Here is a 23,743-nt window from a genome sequence, read left to right as displayed (position 1 = left end):
TCTTCACCCAATCTTTAATCACTCTTTTACCTGTCATGTTATGAGTCCTCCCTGTCTGTCAGATTGTTGACAGACAAGTGCAGAAGTACAACTTGTTAATACACCTGAAAGGTTTCTTTTTATTAATTTTTTGTAAGGAAAATATAATATGTTGTTTGCTTTGGGTTTTTTGGGTGGGGTGTTGTTTTTTTTTTTTTCTCTTCTTTCAAACTATTTCCAGACTAAGTCCCCCAGAAACCTCAGAACAAACCTCAGCTCTTCCTTGTCTCCTCCTGTTGGAAGCAAGCCCCAGCAGCCTGGCTTCTTGGGCAGTTGCATGAGGCTTACCAGGAGCCAGTCCTGTCTGATGGGCTGGAGTTAGAAACTGGAATGTGGTTTCTAGAAGGAAGGAGAAAAATTTGTCCCTAAAATAGGTGCCCATGCTGTACTTACTAATTATTGATGTTATGCTGGACTACTTCTTTGTTCTATTTCTAATCTGGAGAAAGAGGTGGAAATTTTAATGGAGGGGTAGGTGGATCCCGTGATTCCTATTTAAAAGACAATTTAAGGCCAAGTCCTCAGCCTGATAACGTAAATGCAGCATGTCTATATGTGCCTAGAGAAAACTGTGAAAACTGCCACTGGTTTTGTACTGAAACCAGTCCACTCATCTCTATACTGTACATACACAATATCCTCAATCTCATGTTATTTCACAACTGTGCTTCCATTCTAAATGCTCAAGAACAGGGAAATCTTTAGTTAATTTTCCCAGAGCAACTGTATCCCCACTGATTTGCATGTTACTGATTTTACACCCTTTTACCTTGTCCAACACAGGCAGGTTTGCAGGCTGTTAGCAATATATAGCCATTACTATAAAGGTTACAGTAGTAGTGCTCAAGAGTGATGTAATCCTACAAATTTGTATTCCCTAATGCAAATAGGTGGGTATTTTCCTACAAAACAAGCTTTTGAGGTGATAAAGTGGAAGACTCTCTGTTACTCTCCTTGGAGAGATGTGCTACCTCCAAGCTCAGGCTGGCTGCTCTCTGCTGGGGCCATCACGAAGAAGTTGCCCAGCAGGGAAGGGGGAAGAGTTAGTGAATATTGTGTTGTTTTGGTGTCAGTTTTTAGATTAAGTGGATTTAAATGAGACAAGCTCAGTTCATGTCAACAGAAGCATCTGAGAACCTTGCTGGTGCAGGTTTTTTTTCTGATTTGAAGGCGAGAACAAAAATGTAGTGCCATTGCTGAGGAACACACCATTTGTGTAGTGTGTGCTTCAGGAAAAGACAGTTACTGAAGTATAAAACATATTTTGATACTGAATGACTCCAGTTGAAATTGGGCAATTGGAAATCTGCCTCTTTTTTATTTAAACTAAACTTCACAATTCCTTGCCAAGAGCCCAAAGGTTGGAAAGGAGAGCCATCAAAGCTGCCAACCTTCTTAGTTCTTGTCAGGAAGCCACCAGGCTCAAACACAGGCTGCAGTGGAACAAGAGGAAAAAAGCTGCATTGATTCCTATCTTGGTAAATTCCTGCTAAAACTCAAGAAAGTAACTTTGGTCTGAGTTTTGCCATTACAGATCTGTGGGAGTCTCTTATCAGGTAGATGTCTGTCTCAGTTTTGAGAGATCTACAGAAGTAAGTTTTGTTCTAGCATCTCAACAGGAGCGATAACTCCCAAATTTTCTCCTTGGTGGCCAGTGCTTTCTGACTTACGGTTTTATGAGTTCTGGCTGAAATTCTATGATGTGCCCAAGATCAGGTTGTGAGATCTCTTGTTTGTGAGGTACCTGAGGCCTGGATCTCAGGTTTGTGTCCCATGAAAACCCGAGTACCCAGGAATATCTAATCCTACTTGAAGTATATGTAGCTATTGGCCCATCCTTGCAAAAGAAGGAAATAGGGACTATTTAGTTTTTTAAACTTGCACCTAGTATTACCTCAACCAGCCAGTTGTTGATTTCATTAATTGTAACAGTATGTTCCTTCTTTGTCATCTGTGGGCGTTAAACATTTGCTAATTCGTTTTCCAAGAAGAGTACCAGTGTCTGCATGCTATCTGCCTTCCAATTTACTGCTTTTAATAAAGTCCTAAATGAATTATTCTAGCTTGGTTAGCTCTGGGAGGCTGAGCTTGCTGCGCTGTTGGCTGGCTGATCTTTTCTTTGAAATACTAAGAGTTATAAACAGGAAGAAGAAAATTCCTGTCTCTATCCCAAGTCGTTTTCAAGTCTGCCAACTTTCAAGGCAGGCAACATGGTAAAAATGTGCGTGGAGAGGTGGATGTGTTCAGCAGGACACTCGTGGTGGAGGGCAGATCCTCAACTGGGAAATAGAAAATGTTGGGTGTGTGGCAGCACAGTTTCAGGAATTTTTGTCGTCAGTGTTAATATCCCTTTGGCGCGAGGTCAGATGTCTCTTGTTGGAACTTTGTTTTGCAATGTGCTGTGTTGTTGGAGAGCTTGGTCATTCCTACCTTTGAGACCTGTGTTTTGTATGTCAGGCTTTCCTCTGATCTCAGAACTGGCAGCTGACCCCATCTTAGTTTGCATCAAAAAGTTGTCTTGATTCAGGCATAAAATGATTTTCGAGCTGCTTGCAGTTTTGGTTTTGGTTTTTTTTTAATTGAATTAGCTACTGTTTGTGTTGTGCTTACGCTGGGCTTGGTTTGGAGCAAATTAGATTTCATCTATAGGATGAAGAAGAGTCATTATAAAAAGGACGTATCTGTTTATCTTGAGAAGAAACCCCTTAAAACTGTTTGGAAAAAGCCAGCATGCATGCCCAGGCTGTAGAGAAGTTTGGGGTGTCAGCACTTACCTTAGAAAGTTTTGTTTGTACAAAACCTCAGAACCTCAAACAGAAAGAAATGGCTAGTTTCTTGGCTTTACTGGCATGAAGGTGTTAACACAATGTGTGTTTTCATTCTCTTCTCCCTTCTTTTTCTCTCTCTCAAACACTGAAATCTGATTGTCTGATACAAAAGTCCCCAAATGCGCCTGCTGACTTGGCTTGCAATATTAGTTTAATGAGTATTGCTCTGTTTTCTTCCTGCCCCCTTGAAAAGTGTTATTTCATCAGTGAAATGAAAATGAGTATATTATACCTATTATATCTTGATTTCTTAAAAAAGCTTTAGATTTTAAAATTATTTTTATCTGACTTATCAAAAGGTCTATTTTCAAGTTTCCAAATGACAAATATGATTTTTAACAAGAACCTTTTTAGCTCTCTTAAATGATCTGTCTCAGTACTTTCTGGGATTTACAGTTCTTGGATTTCTGTTAGAACAAGGACAGGAAAAAATAAATCTCTCTTTAAAATGGAATATAATTTGGCTTGATTGAGCCTGGCTTTTGCTTTAACAAAGGAAAAAAAAAAATCTTTAAGCTCTACAGCAGATGAGATTTGTCTCTTCAGTCTTGTGTATTTATTTTCTCCAGATGGGAGAACAAATATAAAGTTGAATAATACCTCGAATCTTAGAACATAATTTGACTGACAGATCTGCTGCCACTGATGGAGTGATGGGGAGATAACCTCGCTTCTGTCACTGTGTGGCAACAATCACCGTGTATTTTTTTGGTACCAAACCCCATAGCATTAATGTAGTCATTTACTAGGGGATGGAAGGGTTGGGAAATGACTATAATACAGCATGCAGACTGTGCAAAAATAATTGTATACTTGATGTCTACTGAGCACAAGCATAATTGAAATGATTTTTCACTTTATTTTCTAAATTAGGTTAGGAACATACTGTTGGGTGAGGACTTCTTGCAGGTTTTTTCTAACTTAGGGCTCATCTCTGTTGTCTAAATTAATTTTCTTTGTGATAGTCAGTGCTTGTGCATGGGGAAACTGCGGGTCTGTGATGCAGTGCAGAGAGAGAGAATATAAAGCACGCTTTGCAGTGTCTCTTGCATGCCCAAGCTGTCGTAGTCCAGCAGCAGCTCGCGACACCTGCCCTGTTTGGGAAGATCCATGCACTGCAATATGTAGATCCTCTGTTCCGCTTTTGCTTCTCCTGCATGGGTTTTTTTGCATGCAGATGGGTTTTAAGGATTTGAACTGAAAGGTGGCTGTTGGGGTCACTCAGTCACTTATCGTGCTTGTCTAATTCCCGGGCTCCTGCTGCTGCAGAGGGCAGTTGTGTGGGTTTCTTCTCATAACCTGCACCTTTGAGAGCTCAGTAGTGTTCATTGATCCCTCCTTGACTCGTCATAAACAAAAACTCTAATACGTGATTTGTTCTTGTTTTGCAGCTTGCTTGATTTCTGTGGTGACCTGTGGGGGTGCTGGTGACCAGGACTCCAGGACTTGGTGCTCTGGTACTGGCTTTCAACAACGAGCTGGGGAGAGTAAGTAACCTGCTCCATGTCTGAGGATCCTCCGGGGTGGTGGGGCTCTTTCTGCACTTCTCTTGTCCCACATCTCAAACACTGAAGTCTCAGATTTCTCCCAGCAGAGAGACCATGTCCAAGGTACCTGTATTTCTATGCAATATTTACGTTGTTTATCATGATGTTTGTTAACAAAAATGCTCCAGCTCTTCTAGTATTCCAGCCAGAGCATTTCTTAGTTTATCCATTCTTACAGTATTTGTGCAACTTGCTCTGCCACCTCATGTGAGAAAAGGCTGTACTCAACAGAGGTGTTTCATAGTCGTGCTGTTCGTCTGTGGTGTCAGTAATACTCTCTGATAATTCAGACACCCGTGCTGGATTTCAGTGTTCTGTGCAGCAGAAGTGCAGTCTCCTGCAATGTGTTCACATGGCTCTCTGTGGGCCTTGGAGTGGGAGGGAGGCCTACAGCAGCAGCTGCTTTATGGCACCAGCTGAGACCGCCTGTGTGGATGGAGTATCTGGTGGCATACTCCCCAGCAGCTTCTGGTGCCATGGTTTTCCCTTCATTCTCATTTGACCTTACAGGCGTGGGATGTACTTCCCAGTATCTGGCAAGGCACAGGGCTTCTTGTCTTCAGAAATGAGATAGTGAGAGGTCTGGCATTGTCTGTCCACGAAGAAAGTACTGTTAACTGGAGGACTTGAACTAAGCATGTCTGTAGGCTTGCCTATGCTGTACAAGCAGTTGTACTGGCAGAGCCCCATGGAGAAACTGCACTGTTTGCTAGAAGCAGGAAGTTTTCCTATCACGATTGCTGTTCCACCTTCCTGAAATAGAGCAGCACTCTTCCGGGCATTTGCTCATGTGATCCTTACAAGGATATTATTTTGTACAGTCCTAACCAATGGAGGTGAGCTGGCAGAGCTTTCAAATTTGTCCCAGCCTTATAGCCATTGGGCAAATCTTAATACGTGCCTCAAGTTCTTGCTTTACTTGAGGGGTGCATAGCTGCAGACTCTTACCCTGTAAATTTCTTCTTTGGCCGGTTAATTAAAATACAGAGAGGACATAAATTCTAATACCTAGCTGAGGCATTGATTTTGAAAAGGATCTTTCATGCTGCGTGTTACTTTTCCCAGAGAATTCCTTACTTACAGAGGACTTAACATCCTGAAGAATTTCAGAGGTTTTATGGTTAGGTCCCCATCCCCGTTCCATCCCACCTCCCAGATAAAGCTACAGTCTGATGAGATGAGATTTTTCTTATTAAAGCAGTCTTTGTGCAAAGAGAATGATGGGACTCCAGCCACAGCTAATCTCATGTTAGTATGCAGCTGTGAGGCACACTAGTATTTTAGCCAGTGCAGTTAAGATGGCTCTTTAACCTTGAACCCTTACATAAGCCTTTGTCTTGGTCTTCATGCTTTTTTTATATGTTAATCAAGCAGATCTGGTGATCTGTGATACACAGGAGGCTGGGCTTGTGATGCAACTTTACTTTCCAAGTTGGTTTTTTTGGTCTCTATACCTACTTGACAGAGCCTCAATTCTTACATGGGAACTGAGCCGTATTCTTGTAAAACATAGAGTTATCATGCAAATTATTAATTTGTGTCATATACTAGCTCATTCACATGTCTGTTCGTCTTTCTTCTTTTTCCCTTCCCTCTTGGTCCTCTCCCTTTCACTGGGAATAGCCTGCAAGTCCTTTTGCTGTCCTGAGTCATTTTATGTATCAGTGAGGGAGTATCAGAATTTCTCTTAAGGAAGATTCCAGTGTTTTCCTTGGGAAGAAGCTATTGGGTTAAAGACCTTCACCTTAATAGGACCAGTCACCCTAATTCATCTCACTCTGCTTTGCTGCTATATCCAGTTCCCCAAAAGGCCTGCCCATCGGAGCATTCTTTGGGTGAACTGCTTGCTGCGTGGTGCTTGGCTGGCCTCTGTTTTGCTCTCAGGAAGCACTCTGCCAGGGCATGGTGCAGCCAGTGGCGTGGTGTTAGCTGGGTGTCTCACAAAGCAGGCAGCCTTGGGAGACCATCCCTGCTAATCTTTAACCACCTATCTCATGGTTGACCACTTTGAAGCTGAGGTCATTGTTTAGTGCACTTGAAACTCCTCACCCCAGCTGCTCAGGGAGGTACAGCTTGCCAGGTCCTAGCTTTTTTAATTAAAAGGAAAGGTTACTCATTTTGTGATAACTGCGGGTTTTGGAGGTAATGGGGTTGGCGGGGGTTCAGGTACCTGAGCAGCTATTGCTGCTTTTCAGAGTCTTCTAGCAAGCCTTGCAGACAAGGCATGAGAGTCACGCTCTGAGTGGAGCTGGTGCTCACCACATCATTTCATTCATAGATGCTGTAGCATAGACTAATTCTCTTTCAGATTTGACTTTTCAGATTAACACTTATGTTTAACATGTCTGCAGAATACATTTTAAGGGTGGAAGTCCATGCCAAGAACAAACTCTGTGTGGATACAGCAATAGCTCAGGTTGTCCTTCAGGCCACATCAGCATCTTCCTCCATGCCCCAATGGGATCTCTGCTTCTCTGCTGCTAACAACAAGACAGTTCAGTTTTCACAGCTGTTCTGGTATTTCTGCTGAGACAGTCATTTCTGTAGTGTGTGTTCTCTGTTAGGGGTTGAATCAGAATCAACAATTTGTTTCATAGCCTAGTAGAAAATTTGTGGTTGCTCTCACCTCAAGATTTACTTGTATTGGTGACTGCTCTTTAGTTGATGAGTTTCTTAAGAGTCATTTAAAACCATTGGCTACAAAGGCATGAGGTTGGTTGAACCTGAACTTCAGGCCCAAGTGTGGCCCAAAAGACACACATTCTGTGATACTTTGTAGAGAGCCTGTATGATTTTAATGAGTCCCATTGACTAATTCAGCCTGTTTTGGTGCTGAAGTCATGAGATATCTATAGTGCTTGTTGCTTGGCAAATATGGTTGCAGTATCTCCATGGTAGCTCCGCAGTAGTGTGTTGCAAGCCCTGATAGCAGAGGCTATCAGGAAGTTCCTGCTATGTTGTCATCACTTAGGCCTGGAGAGAACAGCTGCTTGTTTGTGGAAGATGTTATTCACAAAATTAGGCTAATTCTCTGGTGCCTGATTTGGTTAATAATATTAATAGGTTGTGAAAGAAACCCTGGGGGAACTTCTTAAATTGCAGCAGGTGAATGGAATAACCTGTACTTCTGCTCCCAGTGTTGTCATCATTCATCATCACCTTTTGCTGCTGGTAACAGCAGCAGCAGATGTGGTGCTGGGTAGTGTAGGATACAGTTCAGCCTATTTTACTACCTTAGTATATCATACTTTCAAAAAGAAATACATTTCTTGCTATATTGATAGCAGTTGTCCTTGCAAACCAAGGACACAGCTCTTGCCTTGGGGGAGGTTGTGGAGAGGGGAGACCTGAAAAGAAATAATTGAATCTTGGCTGGTTGGTTGTCTTGAACTCGTAGTTTAGACTCATCTTATTTGTCAAAAATTGAGAAATGGTACCATGAGGTAGAAATTAACAGTATTTTAGAAAATGTTAAATAACATTCTTTTAAATGGAGCATTGCAATATTTGACATGATTATTCATGGCTCAGTCAGGATTAGGAAGCATCAGCGACACGTGACAGATATTTAATTATTACAAGAATTAGGTCTTCCTAAGAATAAGTTCTTCCATCAAGAAAGGTGAAATTCTTGCGTGATAACTGCAGATAATGAACTGTACCTTGACTTGTGACTCGGTTAAGTTTTTCTTTTTGGATGCTGAGGATCCTTTCCACTGCATTGTCGCAGGAAAACATGACACGTGGCATGTCAGCTTAGGAACAATTTATGCTGTATTGCAGCAGCAGTCAATACAATTTGGGTTGTGAATGAAGGGGGAAGGAGGTACCAGGAATATGCTTATATTATTCGTTATTAGCTCTGAGGAGAGAATCAAAGAACCTCAGTAAGAGCCTGTCTCAGAACTACTCTTTTGTTATTTATGCGCATGATTTTAGTGACTGACACTAATACAGAACTGTATTCAGATGCAGGGTCTCATCTGTACGCCATTAAACATCCTAGAAGGCTGACCAGATTTTTACCTCAGTACACTAGACATGGATTTCAAATACTCTTTTAGTTAAATAAAACTAAAAATGCTACATTATATAATTTGGCTGTCTCTTGTAGCTATTATTTTTGAGAGAAGATGAGGCTAAACAAGTACTTTCGTCAAAACTCCGATATAATTTTGAATGTAACTGCTATTTTGTTAACCTTTTCAGAAATATTTCAGTATGACATTGATATATTAGTCATGAGGTTATGTTATAGTACTATAGAGGTATTTTGTACAAGCTTCATTCTAGAAAAACATAACACCCTTTGCTTGGCTTTTTATTTCCTTATTACATTAACTAATCTCAAAGTAATAATGTTTTTTTCCTATGATGCTGGAGAAATTACTCTTTGCAACATTTCTTTGTTAACTAAAATGCTGAGGGGTTTCACATGGCTGGTGAACAACTGTTTAGTCAGTGGAGGTGTTGTATGAGAGTTCTCTGTATCAAATGGCTCTGCCATAAAACCTGCCAAAACTGGAAACAAAGGAGAGGTTTCTTTTGTGTGCTCTGTTTGGATGCTACAGTGTTGTTGTCTATGGAGTTGCTCATGACTTTCAATGTATTTTTCCTTCATATCCCTGTGGTTTAAAAAACAAAACAAAACCCAGCGGGCTGAATTGTTTTCTTGTCAAAAATGTAAATGAGTTGCTTGCTTCCTACAAATAAGACTCTAGTCCTTCCTTCAGTTCAGCAGCAAAAGAATTGTACTGCTTATGTTTCTAGAGCTCTAGCTGTTGTCCAGTTTATGGCAAATGGAGACATTCAGCCACGTTGGTAACTGCACCTAGAAAAAGGGGCTTTTTAAGGAAGAAAAAAAATAGTAGCAATTAAAATCCTGAATCATACCTCAGAAATAGTTCATCTGCTTTCAGTTATTCTTGGGCTTGACTGCTTCAGAGAAGCAAGAAGGCCAAGAAATTCTGCAGAAGGCAGAGTGAAAAATCTGTTCACAAAGTTTCTTCCAAATCCTATTAGATGAAAGTATCTTATCCTTTGAAACTTGATAGCCCCAATCTTAGGTGTTTGGTGGTTGGTTTTTTGGTTTGTGATTGATTGATTGATTTATTAAAGAACATTTTGTACTCTGGATATGCTTGTTATTCATTAATGATACAGTTTTATAACCCTGATGGATTTTTGTCCGGAGGTGGTGGTTTAGATTCTCATTAACTTCTCGGTGAATTCCACAGAAAAACTGTTGATTTTCTTTTTAATTAAAAAAAAAAAAAAGAAAAACAAACAACAAAAAAAAGTCACGTTGGAGAAAAGTAGCTCTTATCCTTATCCCCAGCATATTAACACAATTTGTAACTTTAAAGATGATTTTGTTAGATGATTTTATACCCTTTTGGAAGGCCATTCTTGGACTGCCTTTCTCTGATGTTAGGTATGTTCTAATTTCCAGTCTAAATTTAGCAAAGACTGCTTTACATGCACTCGTTTCTTGTGCCAACAGTATACTTTAAAGTTGCTTCTCTCAGCCTTCATTCTGCTGTAAGCCAAACCCTTAATATTCTTGTACAAGACAGAAACCTGGTACCTTGATTATCTTCCAATTTCCTGTGTTTTCCATTAATCCCTGGTGTATGAGGGACCAGATGCTACCAGGTTGTTTCAGATGAGGTCTGGGTATTACCTTGCAAAATGTGTCAGTATTTTCCCAGCTCTGCAGGAAAGGCTGTAACCAGAGAATGTATTTGCCTTCCCCTGTGCATGCATCACACTGGAAACACTGAGCAGGTCGGTACCCTGCTGCTGTGCTGGGTCCCTTTCTTCAGTCACATCCAAACATTTGCATCACAGCCCAATACTGACAGCAGAATTTCTTAGTGATTCCCTGAATGAATGACCTTGTGCTCAGTGTAACTTCATTACATTTCTGTTACTCTTTTCTCAACATCCAGTTTTCCTTTTGGTGATTCCATCTTTCTCCTTGTAGCAGAGCATCCAGGAGATTTCACTAACAGCTTTTGTGACAAGATCATTAATGATAGTATTAATTGAATTTTAATTTCTCATCCAATATTTTCCATTCTTTCAGTTAATTTGTATTTTCCCTTCTCTGTGTCAAAAGGAACCATTTATTTGGACCTTTCTTTGTGTTTTCTCATGTTAACTCCTCTGAGGTAAACATGTTGTGCTTCCCTCAGTGCATCAAAGCTCCTATACAATAGCTTTGATAATTGTCCATTCCCTAAGTCTTCCTAGTATTCCAGTCTCTGAAAAATACTTGAAGATACTTGGGCTTTTCTGGGCTGCTGAAGTCTATATACTGCGTCTGAGATTGCAGTCAAGCATGGGGGAAGCCTGTGTTAGCATCTTAACAGCCTGCCTTTGCCACAGGTAAAACATCATTTTGCTAAAGTAGCAGTTTGCTTCAGTGTCGATCCTCTGCTGTGAATTGTGAATTGTATTTAGCTGGTTGTCCAGTGGTCAGGAAGCAGTTACGCACACACGCAAATATAGATGTATATAAAGCTTTATAGATGTATGTAAATCATTTATATAATAAATATATATTATTCTTTAGAAGAATCTCTACTTTGAAGTTTCAAAATACAACCCACGCTACATTTGTTACTGCATCTGCTACCACCAGGTCCCTGAGGAGCAGCAGCAGCTAATGCTGTGACTGTTGCACTGCAGACTGGGAATATAATTTGCCTGGGCTAAATAAAAATAGGAAATTCTGATGACAGGAGGAATGAGTAATAAGATATGAACAGAATTGTTGTGATTTTGTTTTGGTATTTTGCTTTCAAGACAGAAAGAGCGGAGGTTGCTTAGGACAGCGATAAGGAAAGTCATAGAAGGTGTCTGCTGGTGGTAGAAAAACTGTTCCAGAAGGAACTGTTTAAAGAAATGCAGGGTTTTTGTATTGCTTTACAATTCTCTTGTTCTGTCCTCACTTTTTGGAAACCAGCTGAGCTCAGCTTTATCTTATGTTCAGTTTGTCTTTTGAGGGCTTTCTAGTAACTATGGGAATTAGAAACAGCTTTGGCTTGAAATCCTGGTCTTGTGGCAGTTGGTGGGTTCTGCTGTGTTCACTGCTGCCATGGAAGGGTAGAACACAGATTAGATCATTCAGATGCATTTGGGCAAGATGGGTAAACTGGGAATTTTTGTCTTGAGTAATAAGATGAAGTCATTTTCTTAAATTACTTTTCAGTATTTAATGGAGGATCCCAGCAAGATGAAGAAAGGTGGTGGGTTTGGTTTTGATTTTGTCTGAACAGTTGACGAACATTTTTGGTTTAGCAGATACATCAGCTTGGAAAGAGAAGCTGTAGCTTATCCCAGTAGTTATCTGAGAGCTGCCAAACAGAATTTATAACGTTTTTCTGGAGTTTTGGGTACTGTTTTTTCTCAGCTTCCAATATTTTCACCCATTCTTGGATGGACAAGCATCAAGGAGCAGCAACATTGTGTTCACTCCTACAAGATACAAGGTGGGGGAAAGTGGAGAGTAGTGACTAAATGCTTGCTGTAACAGAAGACTTAGCTGTGCTTGTAAAGCTTCCCGCAGCAAACAAAAGCACAGCGGCATCTCTAACTTCAGAAGAAATAAGCACCTTCTCATTTCGAATTACTGCAGTTATCTGGCAGTCAGCTTTAAAAAATGCTTTTCACTGATCTTGGTGTAAATGAGATTCAGAATGCATCACTGCAAAGCTCAGTATCGCCTTATTGGTGTAGGCTTTACAGGAGGGTCTGCGTTACCTGACACTGACTGCTTTGGTCCTGTAATGTCGTTGTACTCCAGCACAGCTCCTTGGCTTGCCGCGTTTCCCTTCTGGCACACAGCCTGACCTCACTGCAACCCCAGAGGCTCAAAGCACGGCAGTAGGGGTCTCCTCAGCCTTCACTTTGAACAACATTTTGTGGTGTGTGTGTTTGCAACTTCTAATTTAACAAATCTCTCCCAAAGAGGGAGTAAAATTGAGATGGTTAGCTGGTACCTGTTCGGATAGCTGCACCAAAGTCAATGAAGTTATCTTGGTTTACAACGAACTTCCAGTGTTACAGTGTTTTTCTTTGTGTTAAACTATATATGCACTATATAGATCCACATAAAATGTCCTAATGCTTTCTTTTACTGATAGGTTGAACAAAATCTGCATTAATGTAGAATAAATAAATGTAAAAAGCAGGTTTGTTTTACTGAGAAAGTATGTATTGTCTGTGCAGGGGATTAGGTCAGGGGACCATGGCGGACTTGAGTTCAGCTTGCACTGCAAGACCTGGCTGCGGAAGTACTGGAAAGCTAAATTTCGTAGGGAAAAAAGTGGTTTTTATGAGATAGGGACTCTGTGTCCCTCAAACATGAAAGCCTCAAACATGAATTAGGGACACTAGGAATTTTGTCCAAGTGGCTAATACTGATGTTATCCCTCAGAACAGAGTGGGAAATAGTAACATCCATCCCCACGTAGTGTATGGGAATCTCGACTAAGTGGGCAGGTGACGCAGTACCTGGAAAAGACAACCAAGAATAAGAAAAGCCCGTATGGAGGAAATGGAGAAGAGGGAAAGCATTTTCCATTCTCAGAAATGGAGAAGAGGGAAAGCATCCAAATAGGAACTTGTTAAGGGAGAAGGCAGCCAAAAAGTATACAGGTCAGAGAATTGCAAGTGAAAATGACTGCAAGAAGCAAGAATTTGAGTACTGTGAATTTGTTGGAATGAGAAATGGCAGAGTTACCAGCTTTTCAGGGCAGGACAGGACTTTCCAGGTCTCTGAGTGTGTCCGATATCTGGATTACACTGCATCCCAGAGAGGTCCAAGTGTGGTGAGCCCATGGTGAGTGTGGCAGGGCTGAAGTGCAGGCAGGACATCTCTTGGCCGTGGGGTTTGTGGCTGCCTTTCCGGTTCCCAGGAGACTTTTATCCTGTGCCAGCAAGTGGGGATGACTGGGAGCAAGTCCTTTGATAAGCAGGGCAGCTCCCTGCCTGGGATGTGAGTGCTCCCAGACAAGGCTGGAAAGATGGACGGGTCCCTCGCGTAACAGCAGACTTTTAAAAAGAAAAAAACCCACCAACCCACAAACAAACAAAACCCAACCATCCCTGAATTGCCAATACCTTTTATAAAAAGGTGGTACTTATTAGATAAAGAGTAATGGATATGAATCATTAATGACCTCAAAAAAGGTCACTCTGGCAATGATAGAAGACACTTGGCTAGTAGACAACATTATGCTTTCTCCAGTAGGCAGTTTGGCTTGAGAGATCCACATCCGGTAGCTGTTCCCAGCACAGAAAATGAATGTGCTGTCTCTGTATGTGCCTCTAGAAATCAGCAGCACAAATTCCTAATGGCCTGGCTGTGCGTTCTGCTGGTTTAAATGGTGTTTTGCTCATGTCGTCCTACAGTTGATGCTTGGAGTGGCTGCTCTGAAAGCAGGCAAGTGAGCAGCAGTTGACTATGGAAAGCATATTTCCATTATGTATGCAAATATGTACACATGTGTGCAAAATATATGTATATACAAATACACTTTCTGGTCTAAAATGATAATCGGCCTCTTTCAGTGTCTGAACCCTTTGCTGTAGTGGGACTATTTTGTATAGAACCTGTGGCCCCTGTGTGTTTTTGAAACAATGCAAGGCATTCCTCTTACCCATTCCCTAGCAAGGCTGTTTCCTGGTATTCAAAGCAAGACTTTAAAAGTGGGATTGTGTTGGTTGTCAGAATGCCACGCAGAGAGTACTGGGATGTAATTTCTTGAGTCGTTGTCCCTTGAGAAACGTCATGTAATAACCTTTTTCCTTTCCCCACTCTGTGTGTCTGCTCCTTGCGAGTGGAATGATGTAGTCAGTCACGCTTGGATGACCTGTAGGTAATTTGCAGTCATCTCCTTTTTTCATATCCTTTTCCTTAGGCGCATGAGGGTAAGCCTGCTGGCAATCTATTGTGTGAGATTGTAGCAGGCAGTTTGAATGTACTTACATTGTGTTTGAACACACACATTTATAGCAAACTTTGCTTGTGGAGAACTGGGGAAGGTCAAGGAGTCAGCTGGCCATTTAATACCCTCATAAGCAGTAGCATGCATGAACAAATAAATGTGGTGAAACCAAAAAAAGGTTTAATGTCCATTAAAAGTATGGGGGTTGGACTATCATTATCTTTTGTTTGTCCTCAAACAAAAGATAATGGATTAGCTCACACCAGCTTGATGCTGTGTGCCTACCGTATGGACATAACTCTTAGTCTGACTCTCTCATTTAAAAAAGAAAAAAAGGCACCAGAACTTAGTTTTTCTTTTTTCCGTAGTGTCAAAAGATGAACACAAGCAAAATGAAACTCTTATGTAGCAGTTATAAAAACTAAGAACTGTAAAAGAGCCACAACAAAAGAAGCTCTGTGAGGAAAATGGGTTAGGGAGATGACAGCCTCAGCTGAAAGTCATGGCAGGCTTCTCTGCAAGATGATTTATGCCCTCGTTATGTGTGACGGTGAGTAGCTGGTAGCTCTGTCACCACAGCTCCTAGAAAAGCCTTGGAATGAGGTGATGCGGATTTGTGCTTTCAGGTGCTCCCCTGGGTGGCAGGTATGCAGTGATAGTGCTCAGGTTTTGTTTCCGCCTTTGTCTGTAATTGCTTGCAGTGTGGGGCTGGTCATCTGAAACAACTCAGAAAAGGTCATGAAGAATTGTCAAAAAAGAAATCTTCAGGCTGAGCCAAATCAAAGCATTTCTTGAAGAGAAACCATTAAGATATGTGAATTTGTGTATATGTGGTTTATAATTTAACTATAAAGATGTAAAAAATCACTGTAAAACATTTTAAAAACAACTTAGCAGTAGAATAATAATAAAAAAACCCAGAAAGTTGTTATAAAACGCATGTATTACAAAACTAATGTGAGAATACAGGTACTAAGAAGACCTGATCTGAGATATTAGGTACATCCAGGCTTAACTCAGAATTATGTGCAATTGTGGATATCTGAGTTGTGTACATTCAAAACCAACACCTATATATACATTGTACTTGGATCTTTCAAAAGGAGTATTTGAGGCCTCCTTCCATTTTGTTACTATTCCATAGATGTATATGAAAAATCAATGCTTGTTTTCAAATGCTTTAGCTATGGCATTTTGACACCAACAAGGTCACTTACATTTCTGTAGGAGTTCCTTGAGCTTGCTGAAGCTCAGGAGTCTCTCTGAGGTTGACCTGAGTGAGTGGATGTGTTTAAAAGACAGGTTGTGTTTGCTATTCTGGTCACAATTTAAAGATGGTTCTTGGAAATAAAGAAAAAACCCAAACCCAAGCAGAATCTTTGTTTGTCTTGATCTAGGTATGTCCCTGCTGGTACATACAGCCCCGTATCAATATTGTTTAAGTTCACTTACTGTGTGACACTTGCTTCTGAATTGAGTTTTGATATTCGGCTTTAATGCAGGTTGTAAATCTTTGCAGTTCCCCTTTTATACAGTAACAGATGAAACATTTGCTGTAATGAGAGTATATCTTGTCCTTTCTGCTGAGATTTCTGGGGTTTTAAAATGTGGTATTCAAAATGGTCACACCTTTGGGTCCCACTTGGCCTCTCCAAAGGGTGGTTTATTCCCATGGTGGCCACATTTCTTTAAGAGAACTGACTCTAGTTTAATTCAGCTGTTTGAGAGCATAATTGTGGGGGTCGAGGTTTTTAACTTATAGCTGTTAGGTTTTTTAATTAGAGGATGGGGCAGAAGGCCCCCTCTAATGCTGTGGCGCTAGGTAGGGAGGGAATAAGGTGTCTCAAATGGAGACATTTCATATAATTTAGTGAGTGTTACTACTTTAGCAAAGTGTGCACCTTCTAGAAAGTCAAGAATGCATTTATGAAAAATTAATAATCTTGCAGCTCCAGTCGTACTGATCAAATTCTTCACTAACAGGGGAAAGGAGTTCTAAACACTGTCATCTGCTTACAAGTTTGTTTCCCCTCAGCAATTATTTCATTTTTTTCTAAAATCCTTGCACAGCTAAGGACTGTTCTTTTGTATTCTGCTATGAATTACGAACTTGATGCATATGTATTTGAGGGGAGTAAAAAATGTTTATGAATTTGGGGTGAGAGGAAATGTAATTTTTTCTACTAATAAATATGTTGGTGGTGATGGTGGTTGTTTTTGTTTTGTTTGCTTGGTTGGGGCTTTTTAAAATTCCTATGGATGAGGAAAGGGGGAGCACCCATCTGCAACTTTTTTTCCTTCCACCACATTATAATGTGTTGAATTAGTAGGCCGCCACAGAAGTTTGAAAACATCTGGCCTAAGGCAAAGAGGCCAAAAGGAATTCAGGGGTTTTTGTTTGGATATTATTTTTACTGCCTACCACTCACTTTTCACCTTAAAGTCAGAGTTCTCCTTTTTGTTGCAAAAGAGTACCATCTCATTGATTCATTGAACGTTCTCCATTGAGCAGAGTTGAAGAGGACGTGCTTTGTAGGCACTGATTTGGGAAATAATGGAGATCTTTACCTGGTTTTTTGCACTGTCAGTTATGCAGCCTTGTAGGTGTATATTTCAGAAGTAATCCACAGAGGCTGTAGTAGTGTTGTGTTACGCATTTTAAGTCATTTTAAGCACAGGCTGCCATGGTCCATGTGCCCTCACTAGCTACTGATACTAGTCAACCACCATCAGCCAATTCAGGAGCCTAATCTGGCTGAAAATACATCTGTGTGTGGAGTTTTCAGCTGTGTGGCTCCCAGACCAGCTCACTAGAGAACTGCATGGATGCCAATATATCTGAAAGGCTTATCTGATTCAGGAGTAAGCTGGTGTTCTGCTCAGTCGGGGAACTGATGTATCTGAAGATTTGTGGAAATCTTCCAGTTTTAGTGCAGTGCTATTTCATCTCTCCCCTAATATTTCTCTCTGTTTCTTGGATAGACCAAGTTTGTGCTTGTAGCTGCAGCCAGAGACAGTAAAAATGCTTAATGAATTAGCAAAAGCACTCGCCAGGATTTGTTGCTGGTTTGGTCCTTTCAGCAAGGGAGAGAATGAAATAAGAGGAAATGTATTTTTATAAATTGTGTGCTTGACATGCAGTGCATATTGGAAGACATCTGGGAACATGAAGGCTATTCCGAAAAAGGTTAAAGCTGAAAATCAGCTGAAAGCTGTATTTTAGTACAAAACACCTTACACCAAAGAAACTTGTTTTTAGACTACAAGATTTTACGCTAGTTGTTTGACAGGTTCAGTACCAGTTCAGTTGAGACTTTGGATTTGTGATTTGGTATTCCAAACTGACCATAAGATGTGCCATGCTGTTCTTGTTTGCTTGGGGTTTTGATACTTCTGCTATAAGAAAACTGATACACTAGTAACTAACCTGCATTCCTGTAAAGATCCTTTGGTTTTTAGGGACAGGTTCAAATCAATCAATGTTATGTAGCGGGGTTAAGTTTTGCTTCTGTAGCAAACTGTTCATAAACTTCTTGCTTAATGGTTGCTTCACAAAATTTAAGACAACATTGTTATTAAATCTCACCTACTGCCTACAACTGTATTTAAAGCCAAAAGCAAACTCTTTCTTGCAGTTTGTTGTTCTGTCTGTATCATGGGCCAAAAAAAGCTACTGTATGACCTGAGACTTCTTTGTGCCTTAAAATTTATGTGAGCTTATTAATGGAGGCCAGCCACTAATAATAAATTTATGCTGCATGTATAGCACAACTGTTCATCTCCTCTGACAACATGACCATGAATAATTTATAGATGTAGTTATCCTGAAATTTGTAGGCGTCATTAGCATTTTAATGAAAAAGATACAGCTGTTGTACTAAATCTTCACTTTTTTCCCTTCTCCCCCAGTTAAGCGTTTCGAGCTGTGCTTTGGGAGCAGCTGACAGCGTGCGGTAATGTGCTGACTGGCACTATGGGCAGGCGGTACCCGGGGGCTCACTATCGGCCAAGCAGCTCATGTACGTATGCAATTGGTGCGATTTATTTGTCGCTTTATTACTTTTGAAGGCTGCTAAGTTTATAAGTTTTGCAATAGTATTTGTCAAGGATGCTGACATATTCTAACCGATGCCAGCTCTCCTGTGTGTGTACCCAAATGGTAAGTATATCGATCTATGTTTAAACTGCACAGGTGTTTTCTAGAACTTTAAAAAGCGGCTTGTGGTATGCCTTGACCAAGTCTACTGTAGTGGGCTGTGTTTTGGGCTGTGTTTTGCGTTCAAGTTCTTCAGCTTCATTTATTATAGGGTTCAAAAGTTTATCTGGTATTCATCTTCACTCCCATCTCAAGTTTTTAGTACCAGATACCTTCAAGTTAACAAACTACTTAAGCTTATCCTAAAATGTCACTCTGCACTGTGGCTTTAATGGCTTATAACTGCAACTAACATCTCTAGTTCAAATTATTTATATGCTTGACTTCAATATTATTCACATTGTTTTTTCCTCTGGAAATATAATCCTATAGGAGATAATGTAATATAATCCTACCAAAGGTTGTCTTCTGTAAAAGTGCAATGGCAACTCCTAAAATTTATCACCTGCACCTTCTACTAAGTAAGCAGACACACCTCATGCTGGTGCAGATGGCAGCCACCACACTGCAGTGGTTCCACAGTGCAGGCTGTATGAAATGAGCTAATGTGACCTACCCAGGAGAGCTGTGTGTGGTGGCACCTCAACCCCAGAAGTCTGCTGCCAGTCCTGGTGCACTTCCTGTTGATCCCTCAGGCTGCTGAGGTGAAGCTGTGGTAGGTTAACTTTTGTATTCACTCGTCTTTCTGCTGGAGCAGAAGAACATGGTCCAGTGTGGCTTTTCTTGACATCAGAGCCAGCTTAAGAATCTCTCACTTCTGTACCATTCCTTCTGTTCCTTTAAAGACTTTTTTAAAAGCCTTGATCACTTCAGGCATCCAGCTCCACACATATTTGTGTTGGCTGATGCAAGAAGGAAACTGCAATGACAACTTAGAGCTGTGGCAGGACAGAGACTTCCTGCCATCAGACATGAGGAACTGCATGGTGAGGTCTTGTATTCAGAACTTGACTTCCTGAGATTTTCCCTAACCCTAAGGCTAAATCCTAGGAAGCAGTAAAGCATGTTTACTCTCTGCTGAAGACTAGTCATAGGTGTCATGAAGTTAAAATGTGTGTTAAAATGGTGCATGAAAGCTGACCGAGATACTACTTTTCCAAAAAGTTTGTCTCAGATGTTAACGTTAGGATATTGTCTATACGAGAAGGCAGGAAATAAATGGTTGTTATAGTTTTGACAGGTCTCTGATGGTCAAGCGCTGGAGTACAGAATTGGACTGATCTATTTGAATCACTTGATGTTAAATATAGATACTAGCCTTCAAGTGTGTCCTCTTGCTGTAGTGTAGGGCATGATACTCACATCTCATGCCTAGGCTTGAAGCTCAGAGCTTTAAAATGATCTAATGTAGAGGTAGGTAATCAGAGAGAAAAGTAATGGGCATTAAGTTCTTACCAGAAGAGCCTAGGATGCTTTTCCTTTTGTCTAATTGAGCAGTTGCAGACAGTGAAGAAGTGGAATTGTTTGCTTCAGGAAACGCTGGGGTTCCCATCATCTGTCAGGGCCTAAACTTGCATTGGAATCGATTGGTGCCAGAGCTCCCTCTGAGGGCTGAGGTATCCAAATATCTGATTCATGATTGTTTTATGCTTTTGTTAAGCCAAGAGTTCCCTTTCCTTAACCTGTCAAGGTTTCTAAGCCAGGAAACTTGCTTTATTTTTTTGGTTTTGTTACTGTATGATTTGTGCAACTTCCCAGTGCTTAATGTAAGTGCTTTGGACATCCAACAATAGTGGCATTGAAATTGCCCAGTCTTTGGGAAATGCAGATCATGATGAAATCTCTGATAGCAGATTAGATCTCAGTGAAAGTGCTGGTAAAATACATCATTTTGCTTTTGTTTTCTTTGCATAAATGAGTAATTGCACCATCTCAGCTGTTGTATTTCATGTTCATAGTTGTTGCAATCTTAATGTTGTACCGTTAAGGACTTGGTGCAGCCTTAAGCCTCAGTCCCTGATTTTTATCTTCTATACATACATATATACCTACATAAAGTCTGAAGAGAAGAATTGGGTCTATGTGGAGAATGGCAGTTGTATTGCTGCTTTGGTGGTGAGATATTTCATCCATTTATGACATTGACTGTTATGACATTTGACGAATATAATAGTGCATGGTCTTAGGACAATAGCAAAAGGTTTTACATTCAAGGAAACATAACAGTTTAAATAGAAAATAGCTTATTTGAAGCCCAGGGCTAGGAAATCTCTTTGAAATACAGGTGCTGAAGATAAAAGAAACCGCAAGGTGTTTAAAATGTAAAGCTGAAAGCTGTGAATTTAATAGGTGCCTGCTAGTTTAGACCTTCTAGAAGTGTAATTAAAAAGCAGTGATCTCTCTTGATTAGTGACAATAAACAAAGCAGTCTTGGGTGTCTCCCTGGCTCTGTCTAGCTTGTCCTGACTTAACACTCCCTTGTGTGCGTTTCATTGGTTGGGTTTGTATTTTTCTTCTCTGCTTTTCTTCTGAGAAGTACCGGCTAAGGCTGTGCAGTTTCCAGCTATTGAGAGGCGAGCTTTTGTAAACAGACTTCTCTCATGAATTTCTCCTGAGCTTCGTATATATTTTTCTAATGTTTGCTCATACAACCTACTTCTCTGTGTTGGCTGCAGCAGCTCTCCTGAAAACAGCACTGAAAACCAGTTAGTATTGTTGAGGTAGCCTCAAATTTTCTTTCATACTGAAGTGTTTTTTTCTGTGCACAGAGTAAAAGGGCTTTGTATGTCTGGAAAAAGCTTTTTAATGGGTTGTCCATGCACATCCTGTCCCCAGCATAATAATGAATTTATTTGAGTTAGTTGTAGTGTTTTGCACAATACTGAAACCTGAGCAAAGTGTTTCAGAGAAAGCGGAATTGGTTCCAGTGCCATTCTGCTGGCATTAAATGCTCAAGAAGGATTTAAACACCAATGATGATAAACTGCACAGTTTTGTGAGATTGCTTAAAAAAAAAAATAAAAAGGCCTCTCTTTCAGAAGACTCCAGAAGTAAGGAAATGCAGGAATTTGTGGGTGGTGGTTTCCGGCGCTTGTTGGCCTTTGGAGCATGCCAGGGTGGAGGCGCAGTCCTGTAGTGGCACGTCAGCATTCACCTTGTGCCTGGAGCTCCGCCACCAGCCCTCGCTGCCCGTGGAAGACGGTGCCATGTCTCGCACCCTTAAGTCATCCTCTTGATTTGTGGCAGGCAGAGGCGGACTTTTAGTTCTTTTTTTGAACTATTGGGCGTTTCTTATTTAAAAACAACTCAAACTAGGGTCCATGTGGAATGATTTATTGATACAATTCTGCCAGTGTAATTATTAGAGCTGACTAGAGTTTTTTATTTCAGAAACTTCTGAAGGAGGGTGATATTCTTCCCCTCTCCCCCTCCCCCCCAGGCAAACCTTTTTTGGGAAATACCATTTTGATGAAATGTTCATAAATCAAGGATGAAGGTGAAAGGAAATATCCCTCCTGGGAAAGCACTCCCCTGGACTGCGAAGGGGGGAGATTTGAGTCTCAGTTCTTCCTGATCATCTCCTATGCCAGAGCTGCTCTTATAAATAATTCAATATACTTAAAGGCATAGAGAGCAGGGTTGATTTTTATAAACCTGGGGTTTGATTTCTTTCCAGGAACACTCAAATTCCTGCCCTGCCTTTGTCTCTTCAGCTTCCCAAGGAGTGCCCAGCTGCTTACCTTCCTTGCACTGGGGCTGTCCCCCACTGCTGGTCTTGCAAGGGACTGTTGCTTAGTGAAACTGCTGAAAAGTCTTTGCTGCATTGAAATAAGGAAACAAATGTGAGAGTGATAACATTATAAGTAAAGCAAACCACTGAAAGAAACCCAAACTTAGAATCATAGAATCAACTAGGTTGGAAAAGACCTTTAAGATCATGAAGTCCAACCTCTTGTCCAACTTCTAGTTTTGCAGTCAGTGCCAGTAATTACACTGCAAACATTAGTCCAAGATGAGTTGGTGTGACAACAAGCCTGTGGGCTTGGCTTGGAACCACTTCCAAAGTAACATAAAACTCATCCAAAGAGGCACCCTAACCCTCAAGGAGGAGTGTGTTCACTGTGCAGCTCCTGGTAGAAGCATCTCAGTAAAACTCTACATCTGCAAAATCCTGCCCTAAATCTTACCTTTTCTATCCAGGGAAAGCTATCTTGGTGTAAGATGATTCAGAACCAGCATACAAAAAGCTTTAAGAACTGTGTATTACTCTGAGAGCATATTGTCACTTCTGGTTTTATTTCTCGGCATAATTAAATAGTACCCCTATCCCTGGTCCATTTTTTCTTTGCAGTGAAACCAGAGATAGAGTGCTCTGAAGCAGAAGGTTTCCTGGTAATTCTGCTTGGGGTTGTGCATATACATGAAGAACCACCATGGTACTAGATTTGCATCGTGTGTTTGTCCCCTTTCATAGGAGCCCCAGTTCCTTTGATGATGAAGTGCATTGTGAAGATCTATGAGTTTGTAAACAAGAAACAGGAGTAGAGGATTTTGTCTACTGCATCAAGAACTCAAGACTCCCAGTTGCAATTCAAGCCAGTAGTACTAGTAGCTGGTTCTTTTCCACTTGTTCGGTGTCTTCTACAGCCAAGTTTGCTGTTTGTTGAAACCGAGCCCACTATTAGGCACACTTCAGTGTAATTAATATAAATGCCAATCACTGCAGTTGCTTTTTTGTTATGTTCTCCTTCCACTTCATTATGGATTGATGTGTTTAGTTTATGGGGACCATAAAGCAAATACGATAGCTTGATTTTATTTATGAGCATGTGGTTTTGTTTTATATATGAGCGCTCTGGGTAGAAGTTTCTCAACAACATTCTCAAGGAGCTCTACTTGCTACAGCAGGTCAAGATGAAAGTTATTCCTGCATTCTAGTACCATACTGGTACTGTGCACTGGAAGAGTTAATAAAGGATATGGCCATTTTAGTCATCTCTCAGCATTTTGTCAGCTTAAGCAGTACTGCAACACTTGGTTTTAAATTGTTTTATGTTTTGAAGTATCTCTGATTTGTCACATTAAAGTTTGGTTGAAAACAATATGTAGCTTTGCAGGCAACCTTCAGCCTTGCTGAGATGTGGCTATTTGTGTAATGAGCCTTATTTTAGTTCAGTTTTAATTGAAAAACAGACTGGAAGTGTGGAGACTGTTTCTTTACTCTGAAATAAATCCTGTTCCATTACTGGGAGCAAGGGATATGTGGGTAGGACATGT

General features: G+C 40.7%; 1 protein-coding gene across 15 annotated transcripts in view; it reads left to right on the top strand.

Moving 5' to 3' along the window:
- APBB2 (amyloid beta precursor protein binding family B member 2) overlaps positions 1-23,743 on the top strand; it is a 179,622-nt gene that overhangs the window by 49,448 nt on the left and 106,431 nt on the right. For 13 of the 15 annotated variants that reach the window (XM_030493263.2, XM_032920085.1, XM_030493261.1 and 10 more), the window contains exons 2-3: positions 4,259-4,354; positions 18,280-18,389. Coding sequence is in view for 7 of the 15 variants with exons in the window: in XM_030493261.1 (XP_030349121.1) it covers positions 18,344-18,389 (46 nt within the window). In the remaining 8 variants the exon portion in view is untranslated. Of the gene's footprint in view, positions 1-4,258; positions 4,478-18,279; positions 18,390-23,743 lie in introns of all 15 variants that reach the window. The other 2 variants (XM_030493252.1, XM_032920086.1) reach the window with 1 other exon arrangement.

This window comes from Strigops habroptila, chromosome 7 (assembly GCF_004027225.2).
Source record: "Strigops habroptila isolate Jane chromosome 7, bStrHab1.2.pri, whole genome shotgun sequence".
Taxonomy (NCBI): Eukaryota; Metazoa; Chordata; class Aves; order Psittaciformes; family Psittacidae; genus Strigops; species Strigops habroptila.
Note: the sequence above shows the minus strand (reverse complement) of the source record. Positions and strands in the feature narration are given on the sequence as shown.